The following is a 14,572-nucleotide window of genomic DNA, read 5'->3' as shown; positions in this document are numbered from 1 at the left end:
CTAATGCTGTCCAACTTTGAAAAACATTCAGGCCTAAAAGTAAATTGGGACAAAACAAGTCTATCCCCCCTAGTGAAACATCATCAACCCCCACTGACCTTGGGAACGGTTAGATGGATACCTGAAGGGCTTCCATACCTAGGAGTAAAAATATACCATGAAACTAGAGACATTTTTGAGGGAAATCTGGGCGGAGCATTCCGCTCCATAAAATCCTGCATTGCATTCTGGCAAACACTCCCTCTTTCGGTGATGGGTCGCATCGCGATTCTTAAGATGATAGTACTACCTAGACTGTTATACCATTTTGCGGCCCTTCCGATATGGATTCCTAAGTCCTTCTTCAGGGATATGAACTCAGTAGCAAGCTCATTTATATGGGGTAGCGGTAGGAAAAGGGTGTCTTTAATAAAGCTCCAGAGACAGCTGTCAAATGGGGGTCTAACTCCTGACTTTGAGTCATATTATATTGCGGATCAACTACAGTGGCTGGCACTTTGGATTTCTAACAATCTGGTGCTACAACCTAGTGCAGAGTCCTCAGTGCCACAGAAAACGAGACTGTTTGAAATACTGCTGAACCCCACAAAAGAAGAAAAGCAGGACAGCTCAGAAGTGAAAATAATAGCTAAATGCTGGAAATCATACTTGCACAAAAATAAAAATAAAACTCCCTACTCAGCAGAACTTCCTCTCAGCGCACTGCAAGCAATAACTCAGAAAAGGGCTGAACTTGAACTTAGAGACTGGCTGGTGGCCGGGGTTAATACGTTAGGCACATTATTCGAGAACAATAAGTTGAAATCGTTTGAGACCCTTAGAGCACAATATGACATACCGGCGAAACACTTTTTAACTTACGGGACTATAAGGGCTAGCATAGGCAACCACTGGCGAACAAAAAATTCTGAACCATCAGCGCAAGATGTGTGCACGTATCTGGCATCCCCAAATCCCAAGACTAGGGTTATTTCCAATTTATATACTCTGATTAGAGCGGACAATATAGCCCCCTTACATACCTGAAACAACAATGGGAAAAAATTGTTAACAGGGATATCTCTGAAACAGAATGGGAACGTGCACTACAGAACTTACCTAAAGCATCGCGGAATGCCAGATTTAAACTGATTAATTTCTATGTCTTGCATCAAGCCTACCTTACACCCGCCTGTGTTAACAAATACTTCAACAAAACCACAGAGTGCTGTCCAAGATGTAGGACAATAGATGCAGAATTCAACCACATGTTTTGGGAATGCCAGATGCTGACACCTTATTGGTCTGAGATTTGCCAAAAATTATCCCACATACTAGGTAGAACTGTGTCATGCTCAATTGACACCTGCCTTGCACATATTTACACATTCTACTAAACATAAAGCCTTGGACAGATTCCTAGACCTAGCTCTAACCCTGGTGAAAAGAGAAATAGCCAGCAACTGGAAAAACCCGGGGGGCCCTAAACTGACAAGCTGGAAAAATGAACTACTCAGGTGGGCTGCGGCGGAAGGCACTCTACTACAAAAAGAAGCCAGAACCGGGATCAGACCTCCTGAAGTATCAGCTAACTGGGAACTAATAATGGATTCACTAAAAACCGAACTAACCATACAACATCCCCCCAACACTCCACAATAGCACCCTAATTGCATATACAAACATACCAGAGCAGTCAGCCATCAAAAACTAAACATAGCTATCAGACAGACAAATTCAGCAGACCCCTACGCATGCAAACTACCCCCAGAGACACAATTAAAGTAATTGAAAGTCTCCAAATTTCCTATTGCAGAAGTACCAGCATTGAATAAGCATTCGGACTGAGGGGTTAGGGTGGGAAGAGGGAGGGAGGAAGGGAGTTGGATTTCGATGATACCAAATAAATAATATTTATTAAAATTGAATCTATACCAGTTTAAGTGAACGAATAAATGAAACTAATGTGATATACAAAAAGATGGAGAAGAAGAAAATACAATGTAAACTGTTTTGAATCATGTATAAAATCAATAAAATGTGGTTAAAAAAAAAATATCATACTTGTAACAAACATTGACAAGGCAATATATAATTATTTTTGAATAGCATATAGAGAATATGTGTTTATTAACCAACACTAAAAGGTAAGATAGGAATAGCAGAAGCAGCAGGGTTAGCTTTTCTAACACAACAGAAGCAGATTGGCTAATGGGAGTGGGAGTGGCAGTGAGTGTGTCTGTGTGAGTGTAAAAATGTACGAAAGAATGCAGGAGACATAGACCCTAATTTTAACCCTGGCGGTCTTTTGACCGACAAGGTTAATGTGTCGGTATCACCGCCAAAAGGCTGGTGGTACATACTGCCACATTATGAGTGTGGCCACTTTACCACTCAAACCGCCATGGTGGTATGACCCGCCAGGCCGAAGATGTCAATCTCCGACCCGACGGCCCACAGAGTGCTGCCGGTGGCATTATGAGTCGGCCTATCGCCATGGTTTCCGTGGCGTTAGCAACACCATGAAAACCCTGGTGGTAAGCCCTACCGGTGACAGGGATTTCCTTACCTGTCACTGGTAGGTGGCTCCCCCACCCTCCAACACTCTCCTGACACCGTCCACCCCCCTCCATCCAAGCTCCCCTCGGCCCCCTCCCCGATTCGGATACACCCACCCCTTCTGATACACGTATTCACCCTCCAAACACACACATCACCCCCTCCCCCGCATTCACTCACACGCATACAACACAACACACAGATGCATTCACACACGCACACAACACTCCCCACCCTCTCAACCCCCTCCCCTGTCAGACGCCCTACTTACCTTGGGCAAGGGGGTCATCTAGAAGGGAATGGGAAGGGGCACTGCTACCACCAGCAGCGCCCCACCAGCAGAACACCGCCAGGCCGTATTGCATCTGAAAATACAACTAGTGGCGTTCTACTGGCGGGGGGGGGGGGCGGTGCTGGTGTTAGCACCATCAGGTCACCACCGTCTGCCACTATAAACACTGCCAGATATCTGCCCTTATTGTGGCAGAAGTCAGGCAGTGCTCATAATCTGGCTGACGGATGGTCGCCGCCACGGTGGTATGGTGGAGGCCGTCACAGCGGCTATTACCGCCAATGTTAAAATGACCGCCATAGTGAGAATGAGTGTGTGTGTGAAACTGAGGGGCATATTTACAAGCCCCTGGCGCCACCGGAGAGTCACTATTTGTGACTCTCTGGTGGCGCTGTGCACTGCGCCGTATTTACAAGGTGGCGTTCAGCCACTTTTTGTGGCTTAACGCCACCTTGTAAATACTACACCTTCACACGCAGCACTTTGCTTGGAAGGGGTGTGCAAACTGCATTTTGACGCTGTCCCAGATTTAGAAGAAATCGTAAATCTACAGCAGCGCCAAAATCTAATGCCACCCCAGGGTGGCGTTAGCATAGCGCAACAAGGAGAAATGCTTTCATTCCTCCTCATTGTTTGCTCTTTCTTTGTGTGGTGCATTTGCAGCACACATAGAAAGAGCAAATCATCCTTGAAGATTGTTTTTGTGCAGGAAGGTGTCCCTTCCTGCACAAAAACAATCTCCCCCGCAACGCAGCTATCCTTGCACCATGGTGCAAGGGTGACTTCGTTGGTGCTAAGCAGCTATTTTAGCACCAGCGCAGTAAATACAGTGCATCCCTGCGTTTTTCCTAAATTAATATTGGCTCACTTATAGTTTGTTCACCTCGTGCATTTTTAGTGGACTTCATTAAATGTGTCATTGCATGGATTCTAAACTGATACATATGTTTGCCTGAGTGAGTAATCATTGAACTAAATATATATTGTTTCCACTAATTTCCCATGTCTCTACAGCACATGCCTACAGGAACAGCCACTGCTCAACCTTTATATGGTAAGCATAATGGATGTTCAATCTTCTTTTCTTCTGAAGAACAATCAAGGAGTAGGTAGTAGGAAAACCAGACTGGAGCCAGGAACACCATGAGACCTGATGCCTTCCTTTCTTCAGAGTAACCTGCCATATGTCTTGAAAAGCTGACCTGCAGCCTGAAGATAAGACAGTGGTCAAGAGACTTTGACAAGAGGCAGTAGATCTGGACAGGGAACGCTGAAATTTTGCTCAGGAGCCCGTACCCGGCAATTTAAAATGCAGTGAAAACTGAATACCAAGACCGCCTACACGTAATTCTACTGTGTGCCACTTTCTCCCACCACTGGCACTTCCTGCACTTTTTCTCACTCTTGCAGGTTATTTTTCATCTTTGCTTTCTTCCTCGGTCACAATTTTGTCATCTTTCTCTTTCTCCTTTTTCACTTTTGGGTTTAACTCTCCCTTATTCTGTAACAAAGTCTGATGAGGAAAAGTATATGTGGGACCCTGAAAATAAGTGCCAGGGGCTCCACCTTCATCTATCGGCTCAAATTGAGACCTGCTACTAAGCCTAATATTTGATACCATACATAAGGACAGCCTTACCCATGAGTATTTTACAACATCTCATTGGGTAAACTTAAACTGCACCTTCAGCCAACAATGGGTCAGAAGCATTTTTCTAAAACTGCAGTGAGTTGAAGTCTAGGAACAGTGTCAAATCTACAAAAAGTATATTTGTTATACTATGAGGTTTGTCCAATTTGTTTAATCTGCACCATTTGTCACTTCGATTTCCTCCTATAGTGGCTATGAGGTTAGCTCCAAACCCTTTTCTGGAAATGCTTGACCAGCCCCACTGCTGGAAGCAGGGTTGGCTTTAGGATGGTGCACCTTCCGCTGACTTTGGTGAGAGGCACTGTGATTAAAAATAACTTTAGGATTAAAAACACATGAACTTCCTTTTGCATACAGCAGTTTTCAGGCAACAATAAAAATGTCAAGATAACTCAGATGATTAATGTTCCTACTTGTGAGTGATCAGAATTTTGTCTAGTGGCAGTATAGATTCATTGTAAAGCATTGTGGAGGGTTAATGTGTCTGCTGCAAAGACCATATACATGGATATCACCGAACTGAGTGTGAGTGAACTATGAGTAGCGCTATAAAAAAATAAATGTGCGCCAGAGAGAGGCTATAGAGAGTTGAGGTACACTGTTGGGGAGTGGTAGTGAGGGAATTCATGGAGAAGGAGGTCATGGGAAGGGGGTGCAAAAAACAATGTTGCACGGGTGCCACCACTGCTAGAGCCGGGCCTGGCTGGGAGTGTTAGCCCCGACAAAGTTCAGGTCTAGTTGCGCCCCTGGCCAAGAGATAATCCATTTTTTAAATCAGTGGCCGATTGGAGTACTTTGCTCTATTCATGGTATAGTGCCCAGACGCTGAAGATTCTTTAAGGGCAAAACCCCATTACTAGAGCTCCAAAATAAATGTTCCTATTCTATCAAGAAGCTATATATACTTAATGGCTTTTTTCCATTTAGCGCAAAAAATATGTGCTGCTGTCAGCCGTTTCTCTCTATGTACTTTAACAATTTGTGTGGCTGGTATTTATTTAAAGGCAATAAAAAATAAACAAGCTATATGAAAAACTATATACAAACAAAAACATTGAGCCCTGGCTGGAGCTGCTCACCTGTTTGAAGTAGCGGTTGCAGTTGATGAATTCCTTCTCATGGCTGTCCTGAAGTTTATTATTTTTGATGTAGAGCCACAGGGCCTGCATGATGTTGGCACGAGTCTGGGTATGGACACCAAGCAGCCGGGCCAGTCGGGGGTCCAGTTTGTATTGTGGGGGCTAGAGAAAAACATAAACAAAGATAACATGGAGTGCTTTAGAATGCGGTAACCAGTAAGCAGTGCTGACAGATAACAGTGAGTGTTGGAGTGTAGTTTTATAATCAAAATTAACATCAAATGTTTACAAATTAATGCATAATGATGCCGCATAGAAAATGTATTGCTGTGCTTTTACTAAACGTGTGTTTGAAATGTGCCCACGGGGAGTGGCCACCAATGTATACGATGACTAATGAAATTGACTAATAATGAAATATTAATGTACTAATGTATGATTCTGCATTAGCATTAAGAGTTATATGCTAAGATTTTGCTAATTAATCACTAGGCCTTAGTTAGCATGAGTCGGGGGCTAGCTGCCCGGTTTCATATTAAATGTGTTTTTCTAACGTGCAATGTGCTGACTTGCTGAAGGACATGTAGTTGTACTTTTCCAGAAGCTAGAAGATGAATGTAATTGTAGTATATTCGTTCTCATGAGACTCGACTTGCTCAAGGAGACATTCTTGCCCAATGCAACAGTGTAAACTTGCAACAGGTACAATTTCGCCTAAACTGGTATGGACAATGGAACTACTGACTGAGCCTGAGAAACTAACGGTTTGTACCTGACATTCTACCCGTTGGAGACGTCAATTACAGAAGCCAATCAACTACGTGAGAACTGTTAAGGGGTGACAATCTTAATGAGACGACAAGTAGACTATTGGATGGAGATAGTGGTGCGCCAAACCTTGCCCAATTGGAAATTAGGGGACTGTACAACAAGTTCAATATAACTCTTGGACACAAGAAGAAATCAGCCATTTTGTGTGCCTTTTTGCTATGACCCAGCCACTCTGTTACTCTGCTTAAAGACTTTGCTGTTTAATTCTTCAAACCATCCTCACCTTTACCTTGCCTGATTCATACTTTTCCCCCTTATGAGGGAGGTATTCTTATTGCCCGTCTTGCTGAACGTTGCCGAGTTTCCTGGCTGATGGCGAATCAACTGATATCCTGAAGACGAAGACTGACTCTGTATGCTGACCCATTACGGAGGGTAACTATATGATGATGAAATTGTAATTGTTTGTTTGCCTTTCCTTTCTAGGTACCAACTGTTTCTTTTGACAGAGACCATAGAGAGATGTTTTCTAAATTTGTGTTGCTAAATTGTTTTGCATGAAGCCCAAAATGCTAATGCTAATTCGAGTTAGTTAAGGAATTCACTAAACTGACGCAAATAGACAAATGACAGAATCTATGCTTTGTTGAATAATGTGTTAATGTTACTCTGCTAAAGTTAATCCATGTTGACGTCGTACTATGTTCTAATGTTTATGATCTTTGCTTTGATTAAATCTTATTTGAGTTGCCATATTGTGACATTGCTAATGTGTTTTATGATTTTGAGACGAAAACTTGCTAGTAGAGTGTAATCAATAGGGAATAAATATCATAAATCTTACTAAATTTGGTGTGGTTATTCATGACTGACAGGTCATGGTGTGCTTCAATTCTTCCTAATGTCATTGATTAACCTTGATTGATTTGTTATTGTGATTATTGATGAGGTTATTGATCTACTGATTGGCATGTTGACTAATTGTCTTGTCCTAAGGTGTCTTCAATCAGGGTCAAAAGATTAATTGGCTTAAAACGAGTCCCAGACTAATTAAATTATCTAAGACGGGACGCGTTATCAGTTCTTGTAGCAGAGGACGGTTCAGTCCCTTTGGGGCCCTAGGACGAGGGACCGTTGTTTTGGAATTGTTTTTGAGATAATGCAAATTGGAGGTATGATGTGCCCCTAAGTCCCAAATGACTTTCCTGGAATTTCGGAGCTTGCCGAAGTGAGTTGGGTATGTTCTCGGTGTTCTAGTGATAGTATGTGTGGTGTAGAATTTGCGCTTGCTCAGCTTATGCATATCGCAGGTGAATTGTGAGGTCTGTGAGAATTTAGGCCAGGTAGTTTTAGTAGGAGTGGGCGTACTCCGCAGTATGAGAGTAGGGAAGTCGGCGAACTTCATGTGAGTGTGGCGCTTTGTGCTAAAAAATTGGCCATGTGGTTGTTGGTGATGTACGGACCTGGCATGGTCTAAGACTCCGCAGTATATTGATAAGTGTATGAGACACTTGGTTTATGTTGTAATTTGTGCGGTTTAATAGGTCAATTGGGCGTGGATGACGAGTCGAGTTTGAGTCAAAGTGTGTGAGTGAAACCTTCGATGGAGATTTGGTAAGTTCTAAAGTGCACTAGGATGAAACATTGACGAGAGTAGGATTTGCTTGCGAGTGCGGGATCTGAGAAGGAGAGAGTAGCGGCCAAGGCTTCACGTGAAATCTCTGTAAAGTTCTGAAGCGATCGTGTTACCCTTCCTGTAGTAAACCGGCAAATTTGAGTTTATTGTTAAGGTGCTCGCAATATATTGCATTCGTTTTGTGTGAATAGAGAGTGAGGAAGACAAGCCGCAAGACTTTGTCAGCCACAGTGTATGTGAGTGTGACATCATTGGAGCCGCGCTTGGATAGGTCAGTTGCCGAGAGGGGTCGCGCACGGATTGGCAGCCGTCCGTGAGAGGCAATTGGTTGAGAAGGTAGGCGAAGAGTGTTCTGGGAATTAAAGTCACTTCCTGATTAGATTCTAAACAAAATAAGACGCAAAAATGAAGTTTTCAAGGCTTTAAAGAGTGCTTTGAGGGGAGATGCATACATTACTGCAAGTGTGGGGGAGCCTACACCGCCACAGGATACTCTGGCTTATCCCGTAATGGAGGAGAAGGGAGTAGCGCCATGTCTTTGGCTAAAGCAATGGTGCAAAATGACAGAAAAGGAAGGATGTTTGGTGTTTCCGGAGCACGGAACGTTCAATATAAGGATTCTGGAAAATTTGCGGAGGGTGTTAAATGAGCAGAAGCCGCCTCAGAGACCAGCTCAGTTTGAGGCGTTAGCAATTTGGGAACTGGCGGCAATTCAGAAACCGCGTCAGAAATTTCAGAGGAGAATGAGGAAAGCAGAAAATACTCTAGCGGAAACTAGATGGGATAGTGAGACCAGGATGTGGAGAAGGGAAATAATAGACGGAGTTAGGATGTTTCCGGCAATAACTCAAGAAGCCGAAACACAGGGGAGAAAGGCAACTTGTAAAACAGACAAGGGCTCTAGTAAGCAAAAGGAGACTCAGAAGTCTTGGGCAGATGCAGATGATTCAGATGATGATGAGTTTCTTAATCAGTTGTTACATGATCGACCGCCACCATACGCCATAAATGACAATAGACCGAGTACTAGTGCAGGTCCTGTAAATACGACACCAAACCAGGGAACCACAAGCACAGCACAGGCAAATAATGTTATCACATCAGCTCCGATACAGAATGGTGCTAGTGTATCCACTGCACCAGAGACGCAGATAAGGTTGTAGCCACCCCCAATTCAGAGGCTTTACCCTGATGTCCCAGTATTAGAGACGACTACGAGTTTGATGGTGCCGCCTGATCCAGTGTACACGAGATCAAAATTAGTGCAGATTGAGCCAACTGCACAATTGCTGCCCCAGCCGCAGCAACAGGGGGTCCCGAATTACACTTCGGTCGCAGGACTGCAGGCAGTTACAGCACCCATGATGAAGCAAGTGTAAAGAAATGGCTCCCTGTTGCAGTTACCCCCCACATTTTGCCTGATACTGATGCTGACTTGACTGAGAAGTGTGCTGGGACCCTGCTAACCAGGCCCCATCACCAGTGTTCTTTCACCTAAAATGTACCATTGTCTCCACAATTGGCACAACCCTGGCATCCAGGTAAGTCCCTTGTAACTGGTACCCCTGGTACCAAGGGCCCTGATGCCAGGGAAGGTCTCTAAGGGCTGCAGCATGTCTTATGCCACCCTAGGGACCCATCACACAGCACAGACACACTGCTTGCCAGCTTGTGTGTGCTGGTGGGGAGAAAATGACTAAGTTGACATGGCACTCCCCTCAGGGTGCCATGCCAACCTCACACTGCCTGTGGCATAGGTAAGTCACCCCTCTAGCAGGCCTTACAGCCCTAAGGCAGGGTGCACTATACCACAGGTGAGGGCATAGGTGCAGGAGCACTATGCCCCTACAGTGTCTAAGCAAAACCTTAGACATTGTAAGTGCAGGGTAGCCATAAGAGTATATGGTCTGGGAGTCTGTCAAAAAAGAACTCCACAGCTTCATAATGGCTACACTGAATACTGGGAAGTTTAGTATCAAACTTCTCAGAATAATAAACCCACACTGATGCCAGTGTTGGATTTATTAAAAAATGCACACGAGTGCATCTTAGAGATGCCCCCTGTATTTTACCCAATTGTTCAGTGCAGGACTGACTGGTCTGTGCCAGCCTGCTGCTGAGAGACGAGTTTCTGACCCCATGTGGTGAGGGCCTTTGTGCTCTCTGAGGACAGAAACAAAAGCCTGCTCTGGGTGGTGGTGCTTCACACCTCCCCCCTGCAGGAACTGTAACACCTAGCAGTGAGCCTCAAAGGCTCAGGCTTCGTGTTACATTGCCCCAGGGCACTCCAGCTAGTGGAGATGCCCCCCCCCCTGGACACATCCCCCACTTTTGGTGGCAAGTCCAGGAGAGATAATGAGAAAAACAAGGAGAAGTCACTGGCCAGTCAGGACAGACCCTAAGGTGTCCTGAGCTGAGGTGACTCTGACTTTTAGAAATCCTCCATCTTGCAGATGGAGGATTCCCCGAATAGGAATAGGGATATGCCCCCCTCCCCTCAGGGAGGAGGCACAAAGAGGGTGTAGCCACCCTAAAGGACAGTAGCCATTGGCTACTGCCCTCCCAGACCTAAACACACCCCTAAATTCAGTATTATGGGGCTCCCCAGAACCTAGGAAACTAGATTCCTGCAACCTAAGAAGAAGAGGACTGCTAAGCTGAAAAACCCTGCAGAGAAGACGGAGACACCAACTGCTTTAGCCCCAGCTCTACCGGCCTGTCTCCCCACTTCTAAAGACACTGCTCCAGCGACACTCTCCCCAGGGACCAGCGACCTCTGAAGCCTCAGAGGACTGCCCTGCATCTAGAAGGACCAAGAACTCCAGAGGACAGCGGCTCTGTTCACCCAAGACTGCAACTTTGTTTCAAAGGAGCAACTTTAAAACAACTGCGTTTCCCGCCGGAAGCGTGAGACTTGCTACTCTGCACCCAACGCCCCCGGCTCGACTTGTGGAGAAACAACACTTCAGGGAGGACTCCCCGGCGACTGTGAGACCGTGAGTAGCCAGAGTTGCCCCCCCTGAGCCCCCACAGCGACGCCTGCAGAGGGAATCCCGAGGCTCCCCCTGACCGCGACTGCCTGACCCCTAGATCCCGACGCCTGGTAAAGACTCTGCACTGGCAGCCCCCAGGACCTGAAAGATCGGAACTCCAGTGCAGGAGTGACCCCCAGGAGGCCCTCTCCCTTGTCCAGGTGGTGGCTACCCCGAGGAGCCACCCTTGCCTGCCTGCATCGCTGAAGAGACCCCTTGGTCTCCCATTGATTTACACTGGAAACCCGACGCGTGGTTGCACACTGCACCCGGCTGCCCCCATGCTGCTGAGGGTATACTTTCTGTGCTAACTTGTGTCCCCCCCGGTGCCCTACAAACCCCCCCTGGTCTGACCTCCGAAGACGCGGGTACTTACCTGCTGGCAGACTGGAACCGGGGCACCCCCTTCTCCATTGAAGCCTATGTGTTTTGGGCACCACTTTGAACTCTGCACCTGACCGGCCCTGAGCTGCTGGTGTGGTAACTTTGGGGTTGCTCTGAACCCCCAACGGTGGGCTACTATGGACCCAACCGTGAACCCCGTAGGTGGTTTACTTACCTGCAAGAACTAAAACTCTTACTCCCCCTAGGAACTGTGAAAATTGCACTAAGTGTCTAGTTTTAAAATAGATGTGATTTATTTGAAAAGTATATATGCTATTGTGATTATTCAAAGTTCCTAAAGTACTTACCTGCAATACCTTTCATTTGAAGTATTACATGTAAAATTTGAACCTGTGGTTCTTAAAATAAACTAAGAAAATATATTTTTCTATACAAAAACCTATTGGCCTGGAATTGTGTTCCTCATTTATTGCCTGTGTGTGTACAACAAATGCTTAACACTACTCCTTTGATAAGCCTACTGCTCGACCATACTACCACAAAATAGAGCATTAGTATTATCTCTTTTTGCCACTATCTTACCTCTAAGGGGAACCCTTGGACTCTGTGTATACTATTCCTTACTTTGAAATAGTGCATACAGAGCCAACTTCCTACAGCAAGCTATGGGAGTTAATGCTCCACCAGGATTGGGAAACGGACAGGCACCAGCCGCTATATCATTGCAGATTACCGTTGGTCCGCCAGTAACATTGTATGCGCAGGCAAAGTCTAGTGCATGTGACCAAGGAGTAATGACTCAAGAGGTGATAAGAGGAGGGTTCACAGGACATTCCCAAGGGACGACACCGGGAGAACAGACAGTCAAGGGATCTAGGTCCTTGTTGGGCTTCAGTCCGATTTGGGTTCCTTTAGAAAACATGAGACAAGCAGGCTTGGGTATGCTGACTTCACAGGTAATGAGTGCAAACACGTCGCAAACCCCGATGGTACAGGCTGGAAATATCTTGTTGCAAGGACTAACAGCGCAACAGTTGAATGGGTGGTTGGACAAGCTTAACACTGCACAGACTACTCCTGCAACAGCAGAGCGATCAGATAGAGAGGAATACCTGAATTTTGTGAGGTTGGGTGTGGAAGCAGCTGAGCTAGTTGAAGGGACTATGGGAGTGAACAGATTAGAATCATACACTGAGGCGGAACTGAGATATCTGTGTCCGAAAATAACCAAAGAAGTGAGTAAGGTGCACCAGAGGTTAGCGAACTTGGCAGATAAATACGGTATAGACTTAGATAATACTAAGCATCTGAAGAGGAGTTACAGGTTAGACTTTGAGTCTAAAGATTTTGATCATATGAGGTCTACTGGAATGTAGGCACACCTTAAAGAGATACTACAGAGTACGCATGTTTGGGGAGCATTAGAGAAGTGGGAAGGCAGATGGGCAAAGAAGAGAAATAAGAGGAAAAGTGACTGCATGGAACAGCAGCAGGCGAAAGTCGCGCCAGACACGGGAACAATAAAGATGTTACCGATGAGGGAGACAGCTGGAGGGGTTCTAGTTCATGTACCGTGGTCTAGAGGTGATATTTTGTCATTCTAAAAGAGAAGGTGATGGTGATGCAAATTAAGGCAGCTCAGGCAAGGATGCAGGGAAATGGAGTACAGCAGATGGTACAACAGCAACCTCAAGGAAACGGAATGTTTCAGGCGCAACCAAGAGGTAGAGGTCGGGGAGGTTTTGTAAACCGTGGTCCAGACTTGAATACTGTTGTGGTTCAAAATGACTTGCAAGGGATGAAAAAGATGTTACCATGCCATGTGTGCGGGGGCGTGGGACACTGGAAGCGGGAGTGCCCAATGATGGTGCAGGATGGTGGTGTTCAACAAAGCAATGATGTCGGTACATTTCAAAATGTGAGGGGTCCAAGAATGAGGGGTCCAAATCCGAACTTCCAGAATAACATGGTACAGATGCAGGGTCCCCAGACCATGCAACAGATGCAAATGCCACGTGTACAACCAATGCAGGTGCAGCAAGTGCAACAGCAGGTTCCCATGGTACCTAGACAGCAAATGCAGTTGCCTTTAGCTTCGATGGGACAGCAACAGGTGATGCTTCCTCAACAGGTCACAGGTCAAACAATGCGTCAAAATAATACAGTACAACAGTTCCCATTGCGTGGTAAGAATGGAATAAACGATGAATGGTCGAATGATTGTTCAGATAGTGAAGAGTGCAGGCTTGCAGCGTCCCTTGAAGTAGATCAGAGGGGACCTTATGTGCAAGGGAAGGTGATGGGTCACAAGGTTTCGTTCCTGGTTGACACAGGAGCTACACGCTCTACAGTCAGAAGTGCAGAGGTTCCAAAATTGCCGCTTTCAGGGCGTACTATAAAGGTGATAGGAGTAGCAAATCAGCTCTTGACAAATCTGATTACAGAGCCGGTCCAAGTTGAGATTGGTACCTTTCAGGGATTGCACAGGTTTGTAGTCTTTGATTCAAGTCCCGTATCCCTACTGGAAAGAGACTTACTGTGTAAGAAAAGGTGTTCGATCACCTGTTCCAATGAAGGGATTGAGGTGCAGACAAACAGTGATGACGAAGGGGATGATGGTCAGATCTCAGAGACAGAGACTACAGATGAGGAGTACCCTTTGATAAGCTTCTTACCGATGTTTACAATGACCGATTTGCCCACAGAATTACAGGGAACCGTGACAGAGAAGGTGTGGGACTTGACAGGAAAGGAAGTGGGACTGATCAAAGGAGTAGAACCAGTCAAAGTAGATGAGAAGCAAAATGCCGTGTTTCCCCAGGCACTGCAGTACCACATGGCACAAGATGTCCTTATACAAGTGACGCAGATAATTGCGGACTTTGTGAAGCAAGGGGTCCTGAAAGAAGTGATGAGCAGCCCATGTAATTCACCAATAATGGGTCTGAGAAAGCCTTGTGGGAAAGTTCAAATCGTCCAAGACCTGAGAAAAATTAATGAGATAGTGGTAAAATGTTGCCCCATAGTGCCAAACCCAGCCGTGATTATGTTCCAGGTTCCATGTGATGCAGAGTGGTTCACAGTCGTGGACTTGTCTCAAGCGTTCTTTTCGGTGCCTCTTCATGAGGACAGCCAATTTCTCTTCAGTTTCAAATCCTTGGACAAGGTTTACAGTTGGTGTCGAATTCCTCAAGGGTTTTCAGAATCACCTTCCATCTTCAATCAGAT

General features: G+C 45.6%; 1 protein-coding gene across 1 annotated transcript in view; it reads right to left on the bottom strand.

The window, feature by feature from the left end:
- SMARCD2 (SWI/SNF related BAF chromatin remodeling complex subunit D2) overlaps nt 1–14,572 on the bottom strand; it is a 631,810-nt gene that overhangs the window by 325,005 nt on the left and 292,233 nt on the right. The window contains exon 8 of the mRNA XM_069238057.1: nt 5,561–5,722. Within this exon, the coding sequence (XP_069094158.1) occupies nt 5,561–5,722 (162 nt within the window). The remainder of the gene's footprint in view (nt 1–5,560; nt 5,723–14,572) is intronic.

Source organism: Pleurodeles waltl, chromosome 6 (genome assembly GCF_031143425.1).
Source record: "Pleurodeles waltl isolate 20211129_DDA chromosome 6, aPleWal1.hap1.20221129, whole genome shotgun sequence".
Taxonomy (NCBI): domain Eukaryota; kingdom Metazoa; phylum Chordata; class Amphibia; order Caudata; family Salamandridae; genus Pleurodeles; species Pleurodeles waltl.
This window is presented reverse-complemented; position numbering and strand designations above follow the sequence as displayed.